The sequence below is a fragment of the Dreissena polymorpha genome, chromosome 4 (genome assembly GCF_020536995.1).
Source record: "Dreissena polymorpha isolate Duluth1 chromosome 4, UMN_Dpol_1.0, whole genome shotgun sequence".
Lineage (NCBI taxonomy): Eukaryota > Metazoa > Mollusca > Bivalvia > Myida > Dreissenidae > Dreissena > Dreissena polymorpha.
The window spans coordinates 16378825-16400026 of NC_068358.1; the positions used below are offsets into that span (position 1 = coordinate 16378825).

General features: G+C 36.9%; 2 protein-coding genes across 3 annotated transcripts in view; one reads left to right on the forward strand and one right to left on the reverse strand.

Moving 5' to 3' along the window:
- LOC127876003 (trafficking regulator of GLUT4 1-like) overlaps window positions 1–16928 on the reverse strand; it is a 73186-nt gene extending 56258 nt beyond the window's left edge. The window contains exons 1-4 of one of the 2 annotated variants that reach the window (XM_052420826.1): window positions 16714–16916; window positions 14355–14536; window positions 11190–11327; window positions 8217–10463 (exon numbers count right to left, since the gene is read on the reverse strand). In XM_052420826.1, the coding sequence (XP_052276786.1) occupies window positions 10293–10463; window positions 11190–11327; window positions 14355–14536; window positions 16714–16729 (507 nt within the window). In that variant the 5' untranslated portion in view covers window positions 16730–16916 and the 3' untranslated portion in view covers window positions 8217–10292. Of the gene's footprint in view, window positions 1–8216; window positions 10464–11189; window positions 11328–14354; window positions 14537–16713 lie in introns of those variants that run through there. The other variant, XM_052420827.1, reaches the window with a different exon arrangement.
- LOC127876005 (proline-rich transmembrane protein 1-like) overlaps window positions 1–21202 on the forward strand; it is a 60702-nt gene that overhangs the window by 25409 nt on the left and 14091 nt on the right. The window lies entirely within an intron of this gene.

Consider the following 21202-nt stretch of genomic DNA (forward strand, 5'->3'; position numbering starts at 1 on the left):
TTGATCAAATGCTGGTGTTTTAGTGCGAGGGATAGATCAACCACTGGTGTTATATTATGATGGATAGATCAACCGCTGGTATTAAAGAGCGTCGGATAGATCAACCGCTGATGTTAAAGTGCGTGGGATAGATCAACCGCTTGTGTTATAGAGTGTGGGATAGATCAACCACTGGTGTTATAGTGCCAGGGATGGATCAAACACTGGTGTTATAGTATGCGGGATAGATCAATCGCTGGTGTTATAGTATGTGGGATAGATCAACAACTGGTGATAAAGTGCGTGGGATATATCAACCGCTGGTGTCATAGTGCGTGTGATAGATCATCCGCGGGTATTATAGTGCGTGGGATAGATCAACCGCTGGTGTTATATTATGTGGAATAGATCAACCGCTTGTGTTATAGTGCGTGTGATAGATCATCCGCTGGTGTTATAGTGCGTGGGATAGAACAACCGCTGGTGTTATATTGCGTGGGATAGATCAACCGCGGGTGTTATATTGCGTGCAATAAATAAACCGCAGGTGTTATTGTGCGTGGGATAGAACAATAACCGGTGTTAAAGTGCGTGGGATATATAAGTCATTGGTGTTATAGAGCGTGGAAAAGATCAACTGCTGGTGTTACTGTGCGTGGAATAGATCAACCTATGGTGTTATAGTGCGTGGGATAGATCAATCGATGGTGTTATAGTGCGTGGAATAGATCAATCACTGGTGTTATAGTGCGTGGGATATATCAACCGCTGGTGTTATATTGTGTGGGATATATCAACCGCTGGTGTTACTGTGCGTGGGATAAATCAACCGCTGGTGGTATAGTGCGTGGAATAGATCAACCGCTGGTGGTATAGTGCGTGAAATAGATCAATCGCTCGTGTTATATTGCTTGGGATATATCAACCGCTGGTGTTATAGTTTGTAGGATAGATCAACCGCTGGTGTTATAGTGCATGGGATAGATCAACCGCTGGTGTTATAGTGTGCGGGATAGATCAACCATTGGTGTTATATTGCGAGTGATAGATCAACCACTGGTGTTATAATGCGTTGAATAGATAAACCGCTGGTATTATAGTGCTTGGGATAGACCAATCGCTGGTGCTAAAGTCCGTGGGATAGAACAACCGCTTGTGTTAACGTGCGTGGGATATATCAACCGCTGGTGTTATAGTGCGTGGGATAGATCAACCGCTTGTGTTGTAGAGTGTGGGATAGATCAACCACTGGTGTTATAGTGCGAGGGATGGATCAAACACTGGTGTTATAGTATGCGGGATAGATCAATCGCTGGTGTTATAGTATGTGGGATAGATCAACAACTGGTGATAAAATGCGTGGGATATATCAACCGCGGACGAACAACTGTGTAGGATAGATCAACCACTGGTGTTATAGTATGTGGGATAGATCAACCGCTGGTGTTTTAGTATATGAAATAAATCAACCGCTGGTGTTATAGTGCGTGTGATAGATCATCCGCGGGTGTTATAGTGCGTGGGATAGATCAACCGCTGGTGTTATAGTATGTGGAATAGATCAACCGCTTGTGTTATAGTGCGTGTGATAGATCATCCGCTGGTGTTATAGTGCGTGGGATAGAACAACCGCCGGTGTTCTATTGCGTGGGATAGATCAACCGCGGGTGTTATATTGCGTGGAATAAATAAACCGCAGGTGTTATTGTGCGTGGGATAGAACAATAAACGGTGTTAAAGTGCGTGGGATATATAAGTCATTGGTGTTATAGAGCGTGGAAAAGATCAACTGCTTGTGTTACTGTGCGTGGAATAGATCAACTTATGGTGTTATAGTGCGTGGGATAGATCAATCGATGGTGTTATATTGCGTGGAATAGATCAATCACTGGTGTTATAGTGCGTGGGATATATCAACCGCTGGTGTTACTGTGCGTGGGGTATATCAACTGCTGGTGTTACTGTGCGTGGAATAGATCAACCTCTAGTATTATAGTGCGTGGAATAGATCAATCGCTGGTGTTATAGTGCGTGGGATAGATCAACCGCTGGTGTTATATTGCGTATGATATATCAACCGTTGGTAATACTGTGCGTGGGATAAATCAACCGCTGGTGGTATAGTGCGTGGAATAGATCAACCGCTGGTGGTATAGTGCGTGAAATAGATCAATCGCTCGTGTTATATTGCTTGGGATATATCAATCGATGGTGTTATAGTTTGTAGGATAGATCAACCGCTGGTGTTATATTGCATGGGATAGATCAACCGCTGGTGTTATAGTGTGCGGGATAGATCAACCATTGGTGTTATATTGCGAGTGATAGATCAACCACTGGTGTTATAATGCGTTGGATAGATAAACCGCTGGTATTATAGTGCTTGGGATAGATCAACCGCTGGTGCTAAAGTCCGTGGGATTGAACAACCGCTGGTGTTATAGTGCGTGGGATGTATCAACCGCTGGTGTTATAGTGCGTGGGATAGATCAACCGCTGGTTTTATAGTGCGTGCGATAGAACAACCCCTGGTATAATACTGCGTGTGATAGATCGACCGCTGGTGTTATAGTGCGTGTGATAGATCAACCACTGCTGTTATAGTGCGTGGGATAGATCAACCGCTGGTGTTAAAGTGCGTGGGATATATCAACCGCTGGTGTTATAGTGTGTGGGATAGAACAACCGCTGGTGTTGTAATATGGGGGATAGATCAACCGCTGGTGTTATAGTGCGAGGGATATATCAACCACTGTAGTTAAAGTATGTGGGATAGGTCAACCGCTGGTGTTATAGTGTGTGGGATCGATCAACCGCTGGTGTAATAGTGCGTAGGATAGATCAATCACTGGTGTAATGGTGCGTAAGATATATTAACCACCGGTGTTAAAGTGCGTGTAATAGATCAATCACCGGTGTTAAAGTGTGTGGTGTTATAGTGCATGGGATATAACAATCACTTAAGTTATAATGCGTGGGTAAGATCAACCACTGGTGTTAAAATGCGTGAGATAGATTAATCACCGGTGTTAAAGTGCGTGGGACAGATCATCCATTGGTGTTTTAGTGCGTGGGATAGATCAATCACCGGTGTTAAAGTGCGTGGGATATATAAGTCATTGGTGTTATAATGCGTGGGATAGATCAATCACAGGTGTTATAATGTGTGGGAAAGATCAGCCATTGGTGTTATAGTGCATGGGATAGATCAAGTACTGGTGTTATAATGAGTTGGATAGATCAGTCATTGGTTTTATAGTGCGTGGGATAGATCAGCCATTGGTGTTATAGTGCGTAAGAATAGATCAATCACTGGTGTTATAATTGGTGGGATAGATCAGCCATTGTTGTTATAGTGCGTGGGATAGATCAGCGATTAGTGTTATAGTGCGTGAGGTAGATCAATCGCTGGTGTTATACTGAGTGGGATCGATAAGCCATTTGTTTTATAGTGCGTGGGATAGATCAGCCATTGGTGTTCTGGTGCGTGAGATAGATCAATCGCGCGTGTTATAGAGCGTGGGATAGATCAACCGCTTGTGTAATAGTGCAATGGATAGATCAACCGCTGGTGTTATAATGCGTGGTATAGATCAGCCATTGGTGTTATAGTGCAGGAGATGGATCATTCGCTGGTGTTATAGTGCTTGGGATAGATCAACCGCTGGTGTTATACTGCGCGGGATTGATCAACCGCTGGCGTAATAGTGCGTGGGATAGATCAGCCATTGGTGTTATAGTGCGTGAGATAGATCAATCGCTGGTTTTATAGTGCTTGGGATAGATGAACCGCTGGTGTTATAGTGCGTGGGATAGATCAGCCATTGGTGTTATAGTTCGTGAGATAGATCAATCGCTGGTGTTATAGTTCTTGGGATAGATCAACCGCTGGTGTTATAGTGCGCGGGATTGATCAACCGCTGGCGTAATAGTGCGTGGGATAGATCAGCCATTGGTGTTATAGTGCGTGAGATAGATCAATCGCTGGTTTTATAGTGCTTGGGATAGATGAACCGCTGGTGTTATAGTGCGTGGGATAGATCAGCCATTGGTGTTATAGTTCGTGAGATAGATCAATCGCTGGTGTTATAGTGCTTGGGATAGATCAACCGCTGGTGTTATAGTGCGCGGGATTGATCAACCGCTGGCGTTATAGTGCGTGGGATAGATCAGCCATTGATGTTATAGTGCGTGGGATAGATCAGCCATTGGTGTTATCATTCGTTGGATAGATCAGCCATTGATGTTATAGTGCGTGGGATTGATCAACCATTGGTGTAATAATGCATGGGATAGATCAGCCATTGGTGTTATAGTGCGAGGGGTAGATCAACCATTGGTGTTATAAGGCGTGCGATTGATCAACCATTGGTGTTATAATGCGTGGGATTGATCAACCATTGGTGTTATAATGCGTGGGATTGATCAACCATCGGTGTTATAGTGCGTGTGATTGATCAACCATTGGTGTTATAATGCGTGGGATTGATCAACCATTGGTGTTATAATTCGTTGGATAGATCAGCCATTGGTGTTATACTGTGTGGGATAGATCAACCATTGGTGTTATAGTGCGTGGGATAGATCATTCATTGGTGTTATAATGCGTGGGATAGATCATTCACTGACGTTTTAGCATTTATATAGCGCAAACATTATGAACATAAGCAATTGCGCTTTACAATAACAAAATAGGCATTCAGTGGAAATATCTTTATTAATTTACTGATCTGTCGAAGTTCTGTTAAGCAATCAAAGTGTCCATACACATATGTTTCAGCCTTTAGGACCGACGACTACAATAGATATATCTGCAAATTGTGTTCGTCGTTTACTGATGAAATCCCGTTTTTGTGACCGTAATATGTACCGTCTTTACCAATAACCCCTCTAAGACCTCTGGATTGATTGATAGGAACATGTTGTACATATGAGCCGCGTTCTGATAAAACTGGGCTTATTGCATGTGCGTGAAGTTTCATCCCAGATTAGCCTGTGCAGTCCGCACAGCCTAATCAGGGACGACACTTTCCGCCTAAACTTGATTTTCGGTAAGGAGGGATTCCTTGAAACTAAACATACCATTAAAGCAGAAAGTGTCGTCCCTGATTAGCCTGTGCGGACTGCACAGGCTAATCTGAGACGACACTTTACGCACATGAATTAAGCCCCATTTACTCAGAACAAGACACATATCTTCGGGTTATCACGCAATGTCACTGACAACGGCCTATATCTATGACAAGCTTAATATGCCTTACACATGATATTGGAATAAATATTGGGGATAATTGACCAAAGCCCGTAACTGTGATCAGCAATTTAGCAGAATGATGCCTCAATGTGTATTAAGATAAGTCAGGTTATTGTGTGCACGATAGTTAAAATCCGGGATAAAGTTTACATTCAATAAGTACAGATCTATGTAACTACTACATATATTCAATGGAAACACCATAAATGTTGCATTTTAATATTATCTTATCGACTTATATGAGCGAACTTGTTAAGTATTTTTATTTGCGAAAGGGACAAAACAAATTAAAACTTGTATCATATGTTTCAGATGTTGTTACCTCCCATTATCTATGCATATACTATTTACATACCAATGGATTACTTTAAAGAGTAATTTAATTCAGTATTTGATAAAATATTGTCTTTATAACTATGGAAATGTATTATTATATTTCTAGTTTTACGTGTAACATTTAATACTATATACAATAACTTGCATAATTATTTAACTGAGTATAAGAGATAATATTAAATATTAATTATTAATATTAAAGATTATAAATATATGCCATATATAGGGTTAAAGGCATTCATAGCATATATGCCATGTATGGATTGTAACACTATGTAGTAAAAAGTATATAGTTTGAACAATTGTTAGCATTACACTCTACGTGTATACTAATAGATGAACTAATTTATAAATTCAGAAAAATGCTGTTGAACAGCTACATCCTTGTTCTCTTTCTAACAACATCTGGCATGTAAGTAAAGTGTGTTGTTGTTGTTTTCATGTCTGTCTCTAAGTTATATTGAATAACTGTTATATAAAAAGGTATGTTGTTTATATGTCTAAATTGTAAAATAATCCGTATTGAAAACCTACAAATATCCCTACAGCTGCATGAGAGATAGACATATGCTAAAAATTGTCATAAACAAATTAATTATTTCAGTTTATATTCTCCACCCACCATAATGTTATAGAGCGGACATATTGTTATACATTGCATTCACTTATCTAAATCTTTGATTTCAATATATAACTAAATTCAAAAATGACAAATCAATGTACACAAAACGAACCGTAAACAGTTATTATTTCTATTTCACAGATATATTGGCGGCGCTAGTAAAATATTACTTCATTTTAATTACAATGATCCCCGTTATTTTCCCGATAATACTACACAAGTACGACATCTGTAGAATAAATACATATATTAAGTCATTTAAATATGTACATAGAGTCTATGTGTCGATATATGTTTTCACTTAAATGGCTGTTTGAGTGCGTACAAAAAAATATTATATATTTTAATATTGCATGTTCGATTTGTTTTTTTTTCTGCATAGAGTGGGTTTTGTATGTGGTTTTTGGGGCGATTGCCTTCTGCAATTCGACCCATAGGTAACATATGCGTAAACCGAAGAATGTTGTCCGTTCGTTACTGCATTTGACCACTTTGCATCCAGATTATGTATTCGCAAACAAAATAGAACCAATGAGCGCGTTCTATCTATGGCAATGTCTTTTTACTGTGGCATTAGTACCCGAGTAGCACGTAATCCTCATGGAAGGTCTATTCAGCGACGTAATATCGGTTCAATACTGAACTATCTACACTTAACCGATACAGCTCATTTACGTTCGTTCGCTTTAAGAAATCAACTGCGTTCGCGATATGGCCGACACAATTTAATTACCGCTAGGTCGACCGTTCAAATAATAATAATCAAGATTGTATTCGAAAACGTTTCGCAGTTATGAATAATTGGCGCGTGCGAGAATGACTTGTTTTAAAAAGCTTCATTTACTTTTAACCCCGATAGCTAAATAATATATTATGTTGACAGACTGTCACCCTTCCTTAATTCCATCTGTTTTATTCAACAAAGGTTTGCATCACGGTGTAAAGTGTTTAACGACCGCAAAATTTCAGCAAAATCTCCAACCAGTACTTTAAGTACTTTGATTTACAGACAGTTTAGTGTTCATTCCTTCTTGTTTTTAAATTCCTGTTTACAAGATTTACGCTCTTTAAAAAGACATTTAAGTGTTTTTAAGTTTTTTTTATAATAAATACTAAATTGAAATTTTGACAATTTACAATATATGCTTTATATGGAGAATCAACTATTACTTAAAGTCAAACGCCTTTACTATTTTGTTTAACCTTTTGAAATTAGTGAACTACGAATTATCTGTTTTGATTGACGGTGTTGATTTTAAGTACATGTGTAAAACAAGATTTGATGTGATGTATCTTTTAAAGCATGATACTAATATATATTATATTATATATAATTGCTTCATTAGTTTCGGCCAACCTATTCGAGGTCAAAAATTAATCACACGTTTAAGTAAATTCAATTAAACATCATTATCATGGAAAAATGATTCATTTCCGTTTTAAACAATTCACATTTCTCACTGTATTCGGCTCAAATGCAGAAAATCGGGCCTTTTATAAGCAAGTCTTTGATACAATCGATACAATTCGTAATACGATGAATATTATATGTGGAGTATACAATATAGTGATTGACCATTTTTAGATTGAATTAAGTTTACACATACAAGTCGTCAAAATAAACCAACAGACTTGTGATTGAGTTGTAGTTAAAATGGACACTTAGATCTAACCGTTAGATATCAACGGTTAGAAAAAATGGTTACACATAGAGACGTATTAAACCATTGCAACAGGGCCGTCTGGACCTTTTCCTTATTACAGATCATTTATTGAATATTTTTTAATGCTCAAATACAAACAAGCAAAGCATCAAATCATTCTATTATGTTCATGGTTATAAAATTTGATAAAAATATACACGGAAAGGTTTATGGAAATTGTATAACTCATTGCTATCTCAAAGATCATGTTTCATTGATTAAAATATCGATAGATGGTATTAACCGGCAACATAGTATTCCTATATAAAACTTAGACACTTAAAATGATATTGATGATAGTCAAAAACAGTTTGTCATAAATAATCAACTTTTCATAGAATGATAGAAGCACTCTAAATGGTTATTAGAGGCAATACATTTTTATTCAAGCCACAACGCAAAATCAATAAGAACAAAAAAGTCAATTAATATAAAAACAGTGAAATATTAGAGAAATCACGGACTGAGGAAAATGAGTAAATATTATGGGAACTTAGCATTGAATTAGAAACTATCAGACAGGAAAATAAGGAAACAAATTTTACACTTTCCCTTTCAGACTGGTACGATAATGGAGAAAACCTACTAATTTGTTTTGCAATTTAAAAAAAAAATAATTAAAAAATATCTTGCATTCAGAAAGAACATTGAACATTTATATATGAATGTGAAAATATTCTTAAGAAAGCAAACTGCTTTTCACAAACTTAAATATTCAAAACAACCCAACTGTGATCCCAAACACGAATGTAAACATAACGATTTGCAAAAAGTAACTAGTTTAAAAGCGGACATGTAACTTGGTATTTTTTCTGTACACAGGGTGTCAGTTACTCTTAAACAAATGAAAAAAAGACAAAAGCCCAGGCTCCGATTCCTTGCAAATTTCTTAAAAGTGTTTTGAAAAAAAAATATGGGTTGTCTTCGTAAAGCATTTGTGTTTTTATAATACGGGGTCACTTTCAGAAACAGCAAATAATAAGATTTATCAAAATGAGGGAAAGCAAACACATATATTTAAGACATTCGGCTCGTTAAACACAGTATATTTACTAGCATCAAGGATGATAGGTAAAACAACTAAGTTATTCTTTAACGAATTAGTAAACAATTACCAAACTGGTTTTATTAAAGACATGTGCATGGGGTATGGAGCACGACTATTATATGATATTATGATATATACGAAATGCAAACCAATCCCTTGCCAACTGATGCTGATCGATTTCAAAAAAGAGTTCGATACTTTATCATTCTGCTTTATTAAACAAGTGTTTGATTGTTTATGTTTTGGACCAGTGTTGAAGAACTGGATAACACTTTTCAATTATATGGAAAATGAAAACTGATTTAACGGTGTTTTGTCAGATCTTTCTATAATAAGACATATCCTATTTCAGCACATACATATATATCCATAGATACTAGCGATTGAAATTAGGAAGTGCACTCAAATAAAGAGAATATAAATTGACAAAGAAGAATACGCAATTACATCATATTCTTATGATGCCTATACATTTATCTATGGTTCTCATAAATCCTTCAATAAAGCATTAACATTGTTACAATCCTTTTCACAATATTCGGACCTGATTGTGAACCAACTCGTGGTTTTAAAAACAGCGCAAGAAGATACATACATACAAATCTTTTGAGATCTAATAACGTGTATTATATAAGAACATTAACACACACAATTTGTATAATGCTTTGTTACGTTATTTAAACAGTAAACTATTGCCAAAAACTCTTGATGACAGACGGCATGCAATAAATGTAATTGCCGGTAAGAAAGTTTAACACAAGCATACGATTTAAAAATGATACGTAGAGTACATGGTACTTCTTCATTTTTAGTGTACGATAAAAGCCGGCAGTAAAATTTGAAAGTCCGCTGTCTTTCGTTATAAAACATCGCATGTGTAAGCTAAGAAACGTGAATCTGACAAGTAACTGGTCACTGACACATGCTTGTCTACAATCCAAACATCTTTCCTGAAATTATTGTTCAATATAAAATATTCGACATAATATGAATATTGTTCTGGGAATATTAGACGTTATGCATATGCACAGTGTCATCTCAAATAAGCCTGTGCAGCCCACATAGCCTAATAAGTATGACACTTGCCGCCTTAACTGAATTTTGGATTAGAAGAGACTCCTTTTCAGAGAAGAATTATATTAAGGCGAAAGTGTCGTTACTCATTTGCTTGTGCGGAGTGCACAGGCTTATCTGGGTCGTTACTTTATGCACATACATAAAGCCAAGTATTTCCAGAACGAGGTTCATATGAACTTAAAAGATTCAGATTTTCGAATATTGATCCGCAGTCGGCACATTCTCTCTCTCGCACACGCGATCATCTATCCAAAACATCTCTGATGAGTCATCTTAGCAATGACCATAATAACAAACTGCTCTGGCGGCATTGGTTGCAACCACCGCGATGGTAATGATGATCCAGACAAGACCAAGAACCACGCTGCCGATCATTAGATTCCGGGCATACTCCGAGTACCGGTTGGCTTTCGTCATGTCACCATTAGCGATTGCATTCCTTGTCTGCAACACGCAATCGGTGGCATAAAATTAAACGCAGACATGCTACGTTATGTTCACAACTTTTTACGGGTTAACCTCGGTAAGCAGCACTATATAATGCCCATATGAAACGTATCTAATTATTATTAAATATCAGTACAAATTCGGATCCAACACGCAGGTTTACACGTTGTCAACAGTATGCATTGGTATTGACGATATATATTACTGTTATACAATTAGTTTGCCGATCGACATACGACAAAATTAAATGTAATTGTAATTAATTCTCCTGTATTTATTTGACTATGATTTTTATTTTCAAATTTTACAAGACAATGGGAAATGGCACATAACTAGGTTTTCATTGTCATTTCATTTTATTAAATTTAAATATTGTTTAAATCCCATGCACTGAAGCTACATACAGACATAACTTCTACGCAATACTCTAAACTCAAGTTATTGAGCGTTTTCCTTTTGGAGTAACCTTAGCCGTTGCCTTACAGGCGCCAAATGCAATCTCATGCTGCAAAAGTATGTAAGTTAGTAACGTACAAAATGGTGGACCAAAACCTGCATCAAAACGCAATTTATTTAATTAAAAATGTTTGTCCAGTAATAGTATAAGTATGACCTCGCCCAATTATCCCCAAAATGAATGCACACGCTAGGTATCAATGTTAGCTACCTACAAAATATTTGCTGTTCAATATGAAGACATTTAGCTAAAAACGTTAAAATTACCTCCATCGAGAAATAAATGGCGGCGATCCCAGTTGGCCAGAAGCAACACAAACACGCAAAAATTGAAGGCACCATATAGTCCGAAGGCTGATGCACTATCGGCACATATAAGGCTGTCGGCTGAGGTTGGACTAAAACCTGCAAGTTCAAGAAAATAGCTGTGGAAACTACGAAATTACGGGAAGAGGAAACTACAAAACTATAGTATTTCAGATTACATGATTTTATCAAGAGCTGTGTTTGTCAAACACAATTACCTCTTTTTTCAAAAGCAGCTTTTTTTTAAGAAACAAATGTAATCAGAGGTCTGTAATTTCGTCAATGTAATTGAACAAAACTCAAATTTGATCGGTAAAACATCTAGGTATCCTCACAAAATCGGGTCAATTTGTGAATGAAGTCTTAAATATATATAGAGAAACACAAATGTATATCTGACATTAATAAATCTACATGCGTATATTAGCCCCCACCAAAATTAACTTGTCGAAAAATACGTCCGTTTAAAACCGTTGGTTTCATTGATTAAGTTTGATAATTATAAAACGTTGTTATGTTGGAGAACGCGATTTAATTTGGCGACTTTCCGAATATTCAAATGCCATAATTCAGATATGTTTCAAGCGATCTTGCTGCTTATCATACATGACCAATATTTTCTGCCTGCAATTAGTTTACCGAATTGTTGAGTTAACGGATGGGCGGGGTTAACTTGGCAAATATTTCTAATTTAAGGGCCATAATTCATAATAGCTTCACTGGAACTGCCTGGATATCAAATGGGTAGTAATAGAGATCGTTGTAGTATTCGAGCGATCTGCTCAGGACTGCGGAACTCTCCGGCAGAAAGTTTCCTTCAGCGTCGGCTTTAACACTGACATTGGTCTGACTTGTCTTCATGAGGGTATTTAGGGTGCAATATGCCTTCTTACTGTTCCCATGGCCATCTCTTTATCAATGTGTCACAATTTTCATCAGTCCATCCATCCTTTGGCTCATTCATCTTTTTCCAAATGTCCCTGTTTGCTTTGGTATTCTGACCTAGATTCCTGGCTGGTTTACTTCTCATGCCTCAGCTCTCTTCGTGTCGTCACCCATGGCTTGTTCTTCCTTCACCTTTCCCATGAACGTTTTCGGCAGATGACAACAGAACTACATTGATGTTATTCTTGATTATGGCTATGTAATTGTCTGCGATGTTTAGTGCTGCAAACTAACTACACGAAGAACTGCACTCGACGAAGAACTTGGATCTCTTTACATTAATGTCGCCAAACTCATATACTAAAATATTGGTATATCAAGTGATCCATTATATAACATAAGAATTTAAACAGTGTATAACATGCTTAAGAGAGTTTCGCTACGAAACAGAATCCGTGACATAAACAACTGCGTATCAAATGGAATATACAAAAATATCCCGAAACCAACGGTTTTGGTGAAATTTGGAACGCCGAAATCTTATATTTAAACAATCTGGAAACTCTAAGAGGAAAATAAAAAAAAAACAACACCCCTGGCATTTTGATATTAATTCATCATCTAAATAAAAATAAAATCACTTATAAAAAATAAATATAGATTTGCTCTTGAACTATTCAGAACGTCTTCAAACAAACTTGCTATCAAAGGTGATAGATACATCAATATGCCTATTAATAAACGATCCTGCCTTTAAATAAGGGATTATGTTTTAAACATAAAATCATTTTTTACTTGTTAAACCAATGTATAAGGAGCTCAGAGTGAAATGTTTTAAACTATATTAATGTGATTGGCTACCATGAATAAATTTGAATTGCTTCTAAAATCAACATGCAGTACCAGCTTATATAATATCGCCAAAATTATATATAATGCCGATACATTTAGAATAGATACTTTATAATTTACTCTAAATATACTGTGTACTACTATGAATCCATCTTTTTATTTACGACTTCTATGCGCATAATGTTTCACTTCATAGTTTCTACTGTGATGATAAATATACTCTATTGACTGTGTACTTATCCATGTCAATATTATTTTATTTTGATATTGGATTGTATCATGTTAATGCAATAAATTATGGACTTGTACTTGGAAATACCCAGTACAAAGACATTTAATTACCATTCCATACTATAAAAAAGATATGAAATTACCAATACATACCCAGCATAATGACATGTTATTACCATTAGGTATCCAGCAAAAATACAGTCTGTCTGTCTGTCTGTCTGTCTGTCTGTCTGTCTGTCTGTCTGTCTGTTTGTCTGTCTCTGTCTGTCTGTCTGTCTGTCTGTCTGTCTGTCTGTCTGTCTGTCTGTCTGTCTGTCTGTCTGTCTGTCTGTCTGTCTGTCTGTCTGTCTGTCTGTCTGTCTGTCTGTCTGTCTGTCTGTCTGACTTCCTGCCTGCCTGCCTGCCTGCCTGCCTGCCTGCCTATCTGCCTGCCTGTCTGCCTGCCTAACTGCCTGCCTGCCTAACTGCCTGCCTGCCTGCCTGCCTGCCTGCCTGCCTGCCTGCCTCCTGCCTGCCTGCCTGCCTGCCTGTCTGTCTGTCTGTCTGTCTGTCTGTCTGTCTGTCTGTCTGTCTGTCTGTCTGTCTGTCTGTCTGTCTGTCTGTCTGTCTGTCTGTCTGTCTGTCTGTCTGTCTGTCTGTCTGTCTGTCTGTCTGTCTGTCTGTCTGTCTGTCTGTCTGTCTGTCTGTCTGTCTGTCTGTCTGTCTGTCTGTCTGTCTGTCTGTCTGTCTGTCTGTCTGTCTGTCTGTCTGTCTGTCTGTCTGTCTGTCTGTCTGTCTGTCTGTCTGTCTGTCTGTCTGTCTGTCTGTCTGTCTGTCTGTCTGTCTGTCTGTCTGTCTGTCTGTCTGTGTATCTATGTGTCTGTGTGTCTGTCTGTGTGTGTGTGTGTCTGTCTGTCTGTCTGTCTGTCTGTCCGTGCGTTCGTCCGTCCGTACGTCCGTCTTTCTGTCTTTCTGTCCGTCCGTCCGTCTTTCATTCCTTCCTTCCGTCTACCTTTATGTCAAGAACTATAATTACATTGACCGATCCAGTGTACAACACTTAAATCATTACCTCGCCTTTGCCAAACACTGTACTAACCAAACCACGAGCTACCATTTTTAAGTGAAAGGAAAGTGAAATTAACAAGGCCAGTCGTGTGGAAAGCAATAAAAACTTACCACACCCTGCCCAGACGTTGCGCCATAGCCTTGTTGAACGTAGCCACCGTGTTGCTGATAGACTTGTGGCTGTCCGACATTTAGTGGCTGCTGAGTGTAGGACGGCGGTGATTGTTGTTGTTGTTGCTGTTGCTGCTGCTGCTGCTGACTGCCTGGCTGTTCGCTCGGTGGGTTTTCATGGCCTGTAAAACAGTTGAGCCTCGCTCTGGGTTAACCGGGTTTACTGTATTTGCTGTAAGTGTCGTTCCATATTAGTCTGTGCAGACCGGGGTTACACATAGAAATAGGATATGTCAATTCGATAACCATACAATTTTCGCAAAAATAGATCGTTAACCAATTAAACATCGTGATATTAATTTTCCATCCCGATTAATTCGCTTTTTTTTTTGCTATTAAATATACAAAGCTGACCAATTTTATAAACCAATGCTAGTTAAAATAAAAACGGGTGGTACGGAATATGGTTCTGAAGAGATTTAAAACGTTTTTGTTTTGTGTGTTGTTGTTTCTTTTTCAAAATCTAGCCCATTTCGCAGTAAGTATGTTTTGTGATATATGTGATATAATGTTGAGCGTCATTCTGTATCATTGTTAGCCGTTTTTATCGTCTTGCGTCGCGTTGAGTGTCGTGCTCTTGAGCTCAAGGGGCCTTTTCACTTTTTTTTGACACAATTTAAAAAAATGTTTTAGATTCGCAAATTTCGTTGTAGTTATGATATTTGTGAGGATACGGCTACACTGAACATTAACCATGCTCTAAAATATCCATTAAATGTATCTTTTGACGATTTAAAAACCTGAAAATTATAAAGCGTTGCAACGCGAAAAGATTGCATAATTTGGAGAGTTCTGTTTGTGTCGTTATATTTTGTGATACTACGAAGATTGCTTATATAAAGTATAAAATACTCTATGTTTCAGCACTGATGGTCGAGTGGTCTAAGCGATAGACTTTTAATCCAGGAGTCGATGGTTCGAGCCCACAGTTGAGGGTTACTTTTTTGTCTTGCTTTAATTTTCTTCTTGTTTTTTAAGCGAGCTTTTTAGATCCAATGTTTACATTTATCAATGAAAAACTTTAATACATTCCAAAATCTGTGAACATGCCCCTTCAACAGTCGAAAGACAACAGTTTCATGACATTTGCGCGATATACTGTCGTACGCCATCTTTGATCGCTGTTCATCGTTGATCAATGCCGTAATCCCTAGATTTCAGTCGAAAGTCGGAAGGTGAAAGATATCTTTATTCTAGTCAACGTCCTATGACGTTGGTCAGCATCGCATTACACGATAAATAGTGTGTAATGCTTTTATGACCAGCGTAGAATATTCGTGGTACAATTGAACGCTCGTTATTATAAGGACAACAATCGACTTTGACAAACGACATTCAATTTTCGACGAAACATTTCTAGCTAAAATCTAGAGCGACCATGCGAAATTCGAAATAACTGCTTTCGATTATCGTATAAAGCGTCGCGTTCAATGTCGTGTGTCGACCTCAAAAGTATACAGAAGATAACCAATGTAGCATTAACCGGATTGCGTATAATGAACACGCGAAAAGACGGCACACTTATTAGATAAAGATAAATATAAATTATATTTAAACTATGTACACACGTTTTCAGTAAAAATGCATTTTAATTATATCAATTATGCCTGTGTGAAATGTAAAGAAAATCTGTACAGACTCTTAGCATATCGATTGAATAATTTTAGTGTTTGAATTAATTTCGTACGCCTGCTTTCGAATTATCTAGGTATTTAATTGGGCCTCGCTTGCTTTTAATTTAAAATGTATTTCCTTTATCCTTCATACTAAAGCTTATATATAATAATTACTGATACAAAATTTATTCAATAATGCTACATTTTATGAGGTAAGTTAATACCGTCTCTGTAAATTACCGCCGGTCTGCTTTATTTACATGAACAGAGGCTGCAGTTGTCTGACCAATAATCTATATTAGCCGCACACTGGGCTAAGCGGGATTCAAGCGAACGCGTCAAGTGTCGTCTCAGATCAGCCTGGGCGGTTCACACATGCTAATCAGAGACGACACATTCCGCCTAAACTGAATCACATGGAAGACTCTTTCTTCAAACGAAAAATACCATAACAGCGGAAAGTGTGGTCCGTCATTAGCCTGTGAGAACTGCGGCAACAGTACAATCATCATTACGTTAAATGACAGCACGTTTACCAAAATGTAGAATATGGTAAATTTAGCAGCGACGTAACGATAAAAAACATATTAGTACAAAACGATGCAAAGAAGAAATTTAACAATGAAAAAAGTGTGTTAAATTCGAACCCGAAGTCCAGTTATAGTTAATGTCAAAAAACTTACCCGCTTTTTCCATCATGCAAATACGTGATTCGAACTGTCAAGTAAACGATATTGTTCCAGTGCTACAAATACAATTATGGCACAAGTTTTATACTCTCCATCGTAAACAGGAAACAAATTCAATGTGTTGTTTTTTTTAAAAACCACGTTCTCCCACTCAATATAACATGAATGTGCAAGTATATGAGCATCGTTCTGTGAAGACCTGACTCCACGCATGTGCGTAAAGTGTCATCCGAGATAAGCCTGTGCCGTCCAATTTCCGTTTTAATGGAATTGTTCGTTTGAATGACGTCTCTACTTAAGGACAATCAATTCTAAACGGACGGTGTCGTCCCTCATTAGCCTGTGTGGACTGCAGGGGCTAATATGCATCGAGACTTAACGCAAATGCATTTAACACAGTTTTCCAAGAACGAGGCTTATATAGTACTAGTTCATGCGCTCAAAATAGAAATGTCTTACGCAAAATACATATGAAATTCAATTCTGAAAAAGGACAGGGCCGTTAAAAAGGCGGCAGGGTTGAAAGCCTGACAAGTCATGAGACATTTTCTAATAATTTTCCAGAATCAATGAATTTCTTAGTAGAATATTTGTACTTAAGTTTTTTAGGATCTTATTTTTGATGACATTTTTTTTTCAAAAAGATACTTAATGTGTAGGGATTATCACTTTATATTGTTTACCAGTCCTTAAGGGCAGCAGGATGAAACAAAAGGATTAGGGTGCAGTGACCAGTTCGTTCGCGCTTGATCTTATCTTTAATTACAAATTACAAACTTACAAAATGCATCTTAAGCTTAGGGCTTTTTTAAATGGCTTATTAAGGCCGTTTCATGGGTAGAACCAGTTAAAGGTGTCTAAAAGAGAGATCTTAAGGACGCTCCCACAATGGGTATCGAATCCTTGAGCTCCTGGTCGCTACGCGTTCACCATATTCATTACGCTACGGCAACCTCTCATGTAAAAGTTAATAACTGTTGATAACATTGTAAAAAATGGATTTGTATTTAAACTGTAGCAATCGATAACGTAATAAATACAAAAATACATTTTACAAATTGAAATGCCACAAGGCCACAACGTGAAGCGGAAATTATTTCGTTGATCCGATACCGTTGAACTTATGTATTGTCAATATAACCCAAAGGCAATTTCCGTTAAAGAAAGAGAAGCATTCAAGATGTGTATAACGCATGAATCAAAATTTCGATAAATGAAAACACGTGATTTTGAAGTGATTTAAACATTTATGGAGACTTTTGCTTTTTTTAATTGATTAAAACTACTCGAAGCCGGATTTTTAAGTGGCCACTTAGTATCGGCCGTCTTTCACTTTCATTCATTAAAACAATTGAACAACGATAAGGAAGCAAATTAGTACTAAGAAAAAAAAAGCTCATAATATCATTTTAAATGTGGGTCTATTTAGCTGTTGCTTCGCGCCATGCCAATTTGTTTTCATTGTGTGGAGATTTCCCGTTAATGGTTATAAACGCTTCGCCTACCCTGCCGACTTAACACGTCGTTAATTTTGAAGTTGGCGATGCACACAACTTCAAATAAGCTTTAAATGTGTTAAATGTTACAGATAAATCAATACAGTTTTTTTGTAATTTTCGAATGTTGTAATCCAATCCATAGGCATCTGTTTCCAATAGTTTTAAACGGTCATTTCGGTTCAAGTGGAAAAGCTTTCCTGATGCACTTACATCGAATTAAACGTTTGTCTTGGCAGGCATTGCCTTAAGATGCGCCATGAACAGATATAGGTGAATCAAGTTGCGTTTTGTTGAGAGTTAAAGGTTGGAAAAAAAGCAATGTGCGTTTGAAAATGTTAAATAACTAAAAAAATTGAATACGTCAGCCTCTTAAAATCTTATAATGTCGGTGACATTCATACAATACTTATCATACATATCATTTTACACAGACAATTAATCCAATATGGCCGTACAACTCAGAGAGATGGCAAATGGGAACAATTTCTGGAATTTCTTTCAGTTTATCGATAGTATATCTGATAAAAAGTCGAGATTTTAGGCGAATAAATGCACCCTTTACATAAAGATGAGTAAGTATGTTGTGTGATATAAGCGATTGAATGTTGGGCGTCGCTCTGCATCATCGTACGTCGTCTTTCAATTGTCGTGCGTCGCGTTAAATGTTGTGTGTCGTGCTCTTTAATTTAGAGTCGGAAGTCAACAGTTTCATGATATTTGCGCGATATACTGTTCTACGCCATCTTTCATCGCCGCCCATCGTTGCTCATTGCCCTAATCCCTAGATTTTAGTCGATTTTTTATGCGTCTTGTGCAATCGTTATTTCCCACATCACGTGCTATACTTCTTATGCCTAATGGCCGCGCTCAATGAAAACGCTTATTACAATATCTTATCCGTATTTGTTAACTTCAAAATAAAGATAGTTTTGTGTTAAAATTATTTCAAAAAAAATCTTTCCAAATGTTTAGAACAATTTAACATACAGGATTTGTTCAAATATTTTATTACAGCATACATACTCGCTTTACATTATTCTTGTTTTTATGTCCCCAACCACTATAGTGGAGGACATATTGTTGGTTTGTTGCTTTATTTGTTTGTTTGCGCAAACTTTAACATTTGCCATAACTTTTGCAATATTGAAGATAGCAACTTCATATTTGGCATGCATGAGTATCACATTTTGAGTGGTGAAAGGTAAGGTCATCATTCAAGGTCAAAGGTCAAATATATGGGTCGAACTCGCTCATTTAATGTACACTTTTGCAATATTGAAGATAGCAAGTTGATATTTGACATGCATGTGTATCTCATGGAGCAGCACATTTTGAGTGGTGAAATGTCAAGGTCAAGGTCAGTATTCAAGGTCAAAGGTCGAATATATGGGGACATAGTGTTTTACAAACACATCGATTGTTTGTTTCTAGAATATATTGATCACTTCCGATATTTTCAAATCTTAACATTCATTTTTTTTTATTTGAATTAACCAAAAATAACAATTTGTAAAAAAGGAAAAAACTCGAGTAAAATCTTGAATAAAATTACTTACTAATGCCTACGGTCTATCCCCACGAGATAGATATTGAAAAACATAACCTTAAATTGAAAATATTAAGTTGAAAATGGGAGAATACCGCTAAGAAATTCATTTAAAGGAGCAAGGGGGTCATTAGCAAGCACGTATTGAGAATTCGAAATGGATAATGTAAGTAGGTTTTAACAAAATGGTTCTATGTGACGCACCAGAATGTCGCAAATACAGACTCCAATGGCACGATATTTTTGTCATACGTCGACCTTGAAACTGCATCTTTACTTATGAGGAAATCTATTTAAAACCGTGGGAACTGCAATACAGACAATACTATGCCTTTATTCAATTGCTCTTGTGCTATAAATAAGTAATAACAATCGCAACAGAAACCAAAAGTCACCATTTCTTATGCCACTCCTAAAGTGCAATCTTTAGTGCATATGAAAATACTTTTCCCAGAAAGAGAATTTATTGTACGCATTTATTTTGTTAAACCGACACTACACAGATGCACTTTTCTGTGTGGGTGTTTCCACTAATTTTTCAACTTTCACTTTTATTCTGATCTTGAACGTTCGCAAAAAGCAAAACGTACTTGTGTCTCCATGTATTAGTTGTTTCAGTGACAGTTTCGTTGTTTTCTGTATTTAAGCCCTTGCAAGTTGGCTTTGTTTTTTTAAAGGTAATTGTGGTTAATAAAACATGGGTACCAGGTGGTCCGTTAAAGGAAATAAACGTATTACATTTGCACTATTGTGGTGGTATCGAAAGGAACGCATTTCCATGCAAAGAATATATGGACTAATAATTTGCATTTTATGCTTTCCAGTGATTTATAGGGAAATATCAGTGATTTAAACTGAAATATCGAAAATTTGCACTGTTTTACTGTGAAATAACGTCATGTTTTGACGAAATGACGTCATTATTCCGAAATTCTCCAGTTAAATTCTTTAACAATGTTAATAAACGGTGAAAGGAAATGCATAAAATAAAAAGAAAATTTATTGAATTCGATGGAATGTCGATTTTAACCCACTCGTGATCATAGAGAATATATATTTTCTATGCTATAATCAGTCGTGAATTAAAATCGAAATTCCAACGAATCCAACAAAAATCCTCTATATATTATTACGGAATAATGACGTGTTGTGTGTTACTTTAATCAACGCAACTATTCGTTTTGTCGACACAGTCTATATCCGAGACTTTGTTAAAGCTACGCGTTTGCATTGTTAGACACGTACATTTTGCGAAGAATACTAATCGAAAGGGAAAGTAGCCAAAAGATATATTCTATATATATATATACATTTTGGTTGACTATCCACTTTTTATAATAATAACGTGCAAAGTAGCTCAGTTGAAGATAATTTTATATGTTTATAAATTACCATTTATTTAGTACCGCCCTCGGCACGTAACATTATTAATCATCCG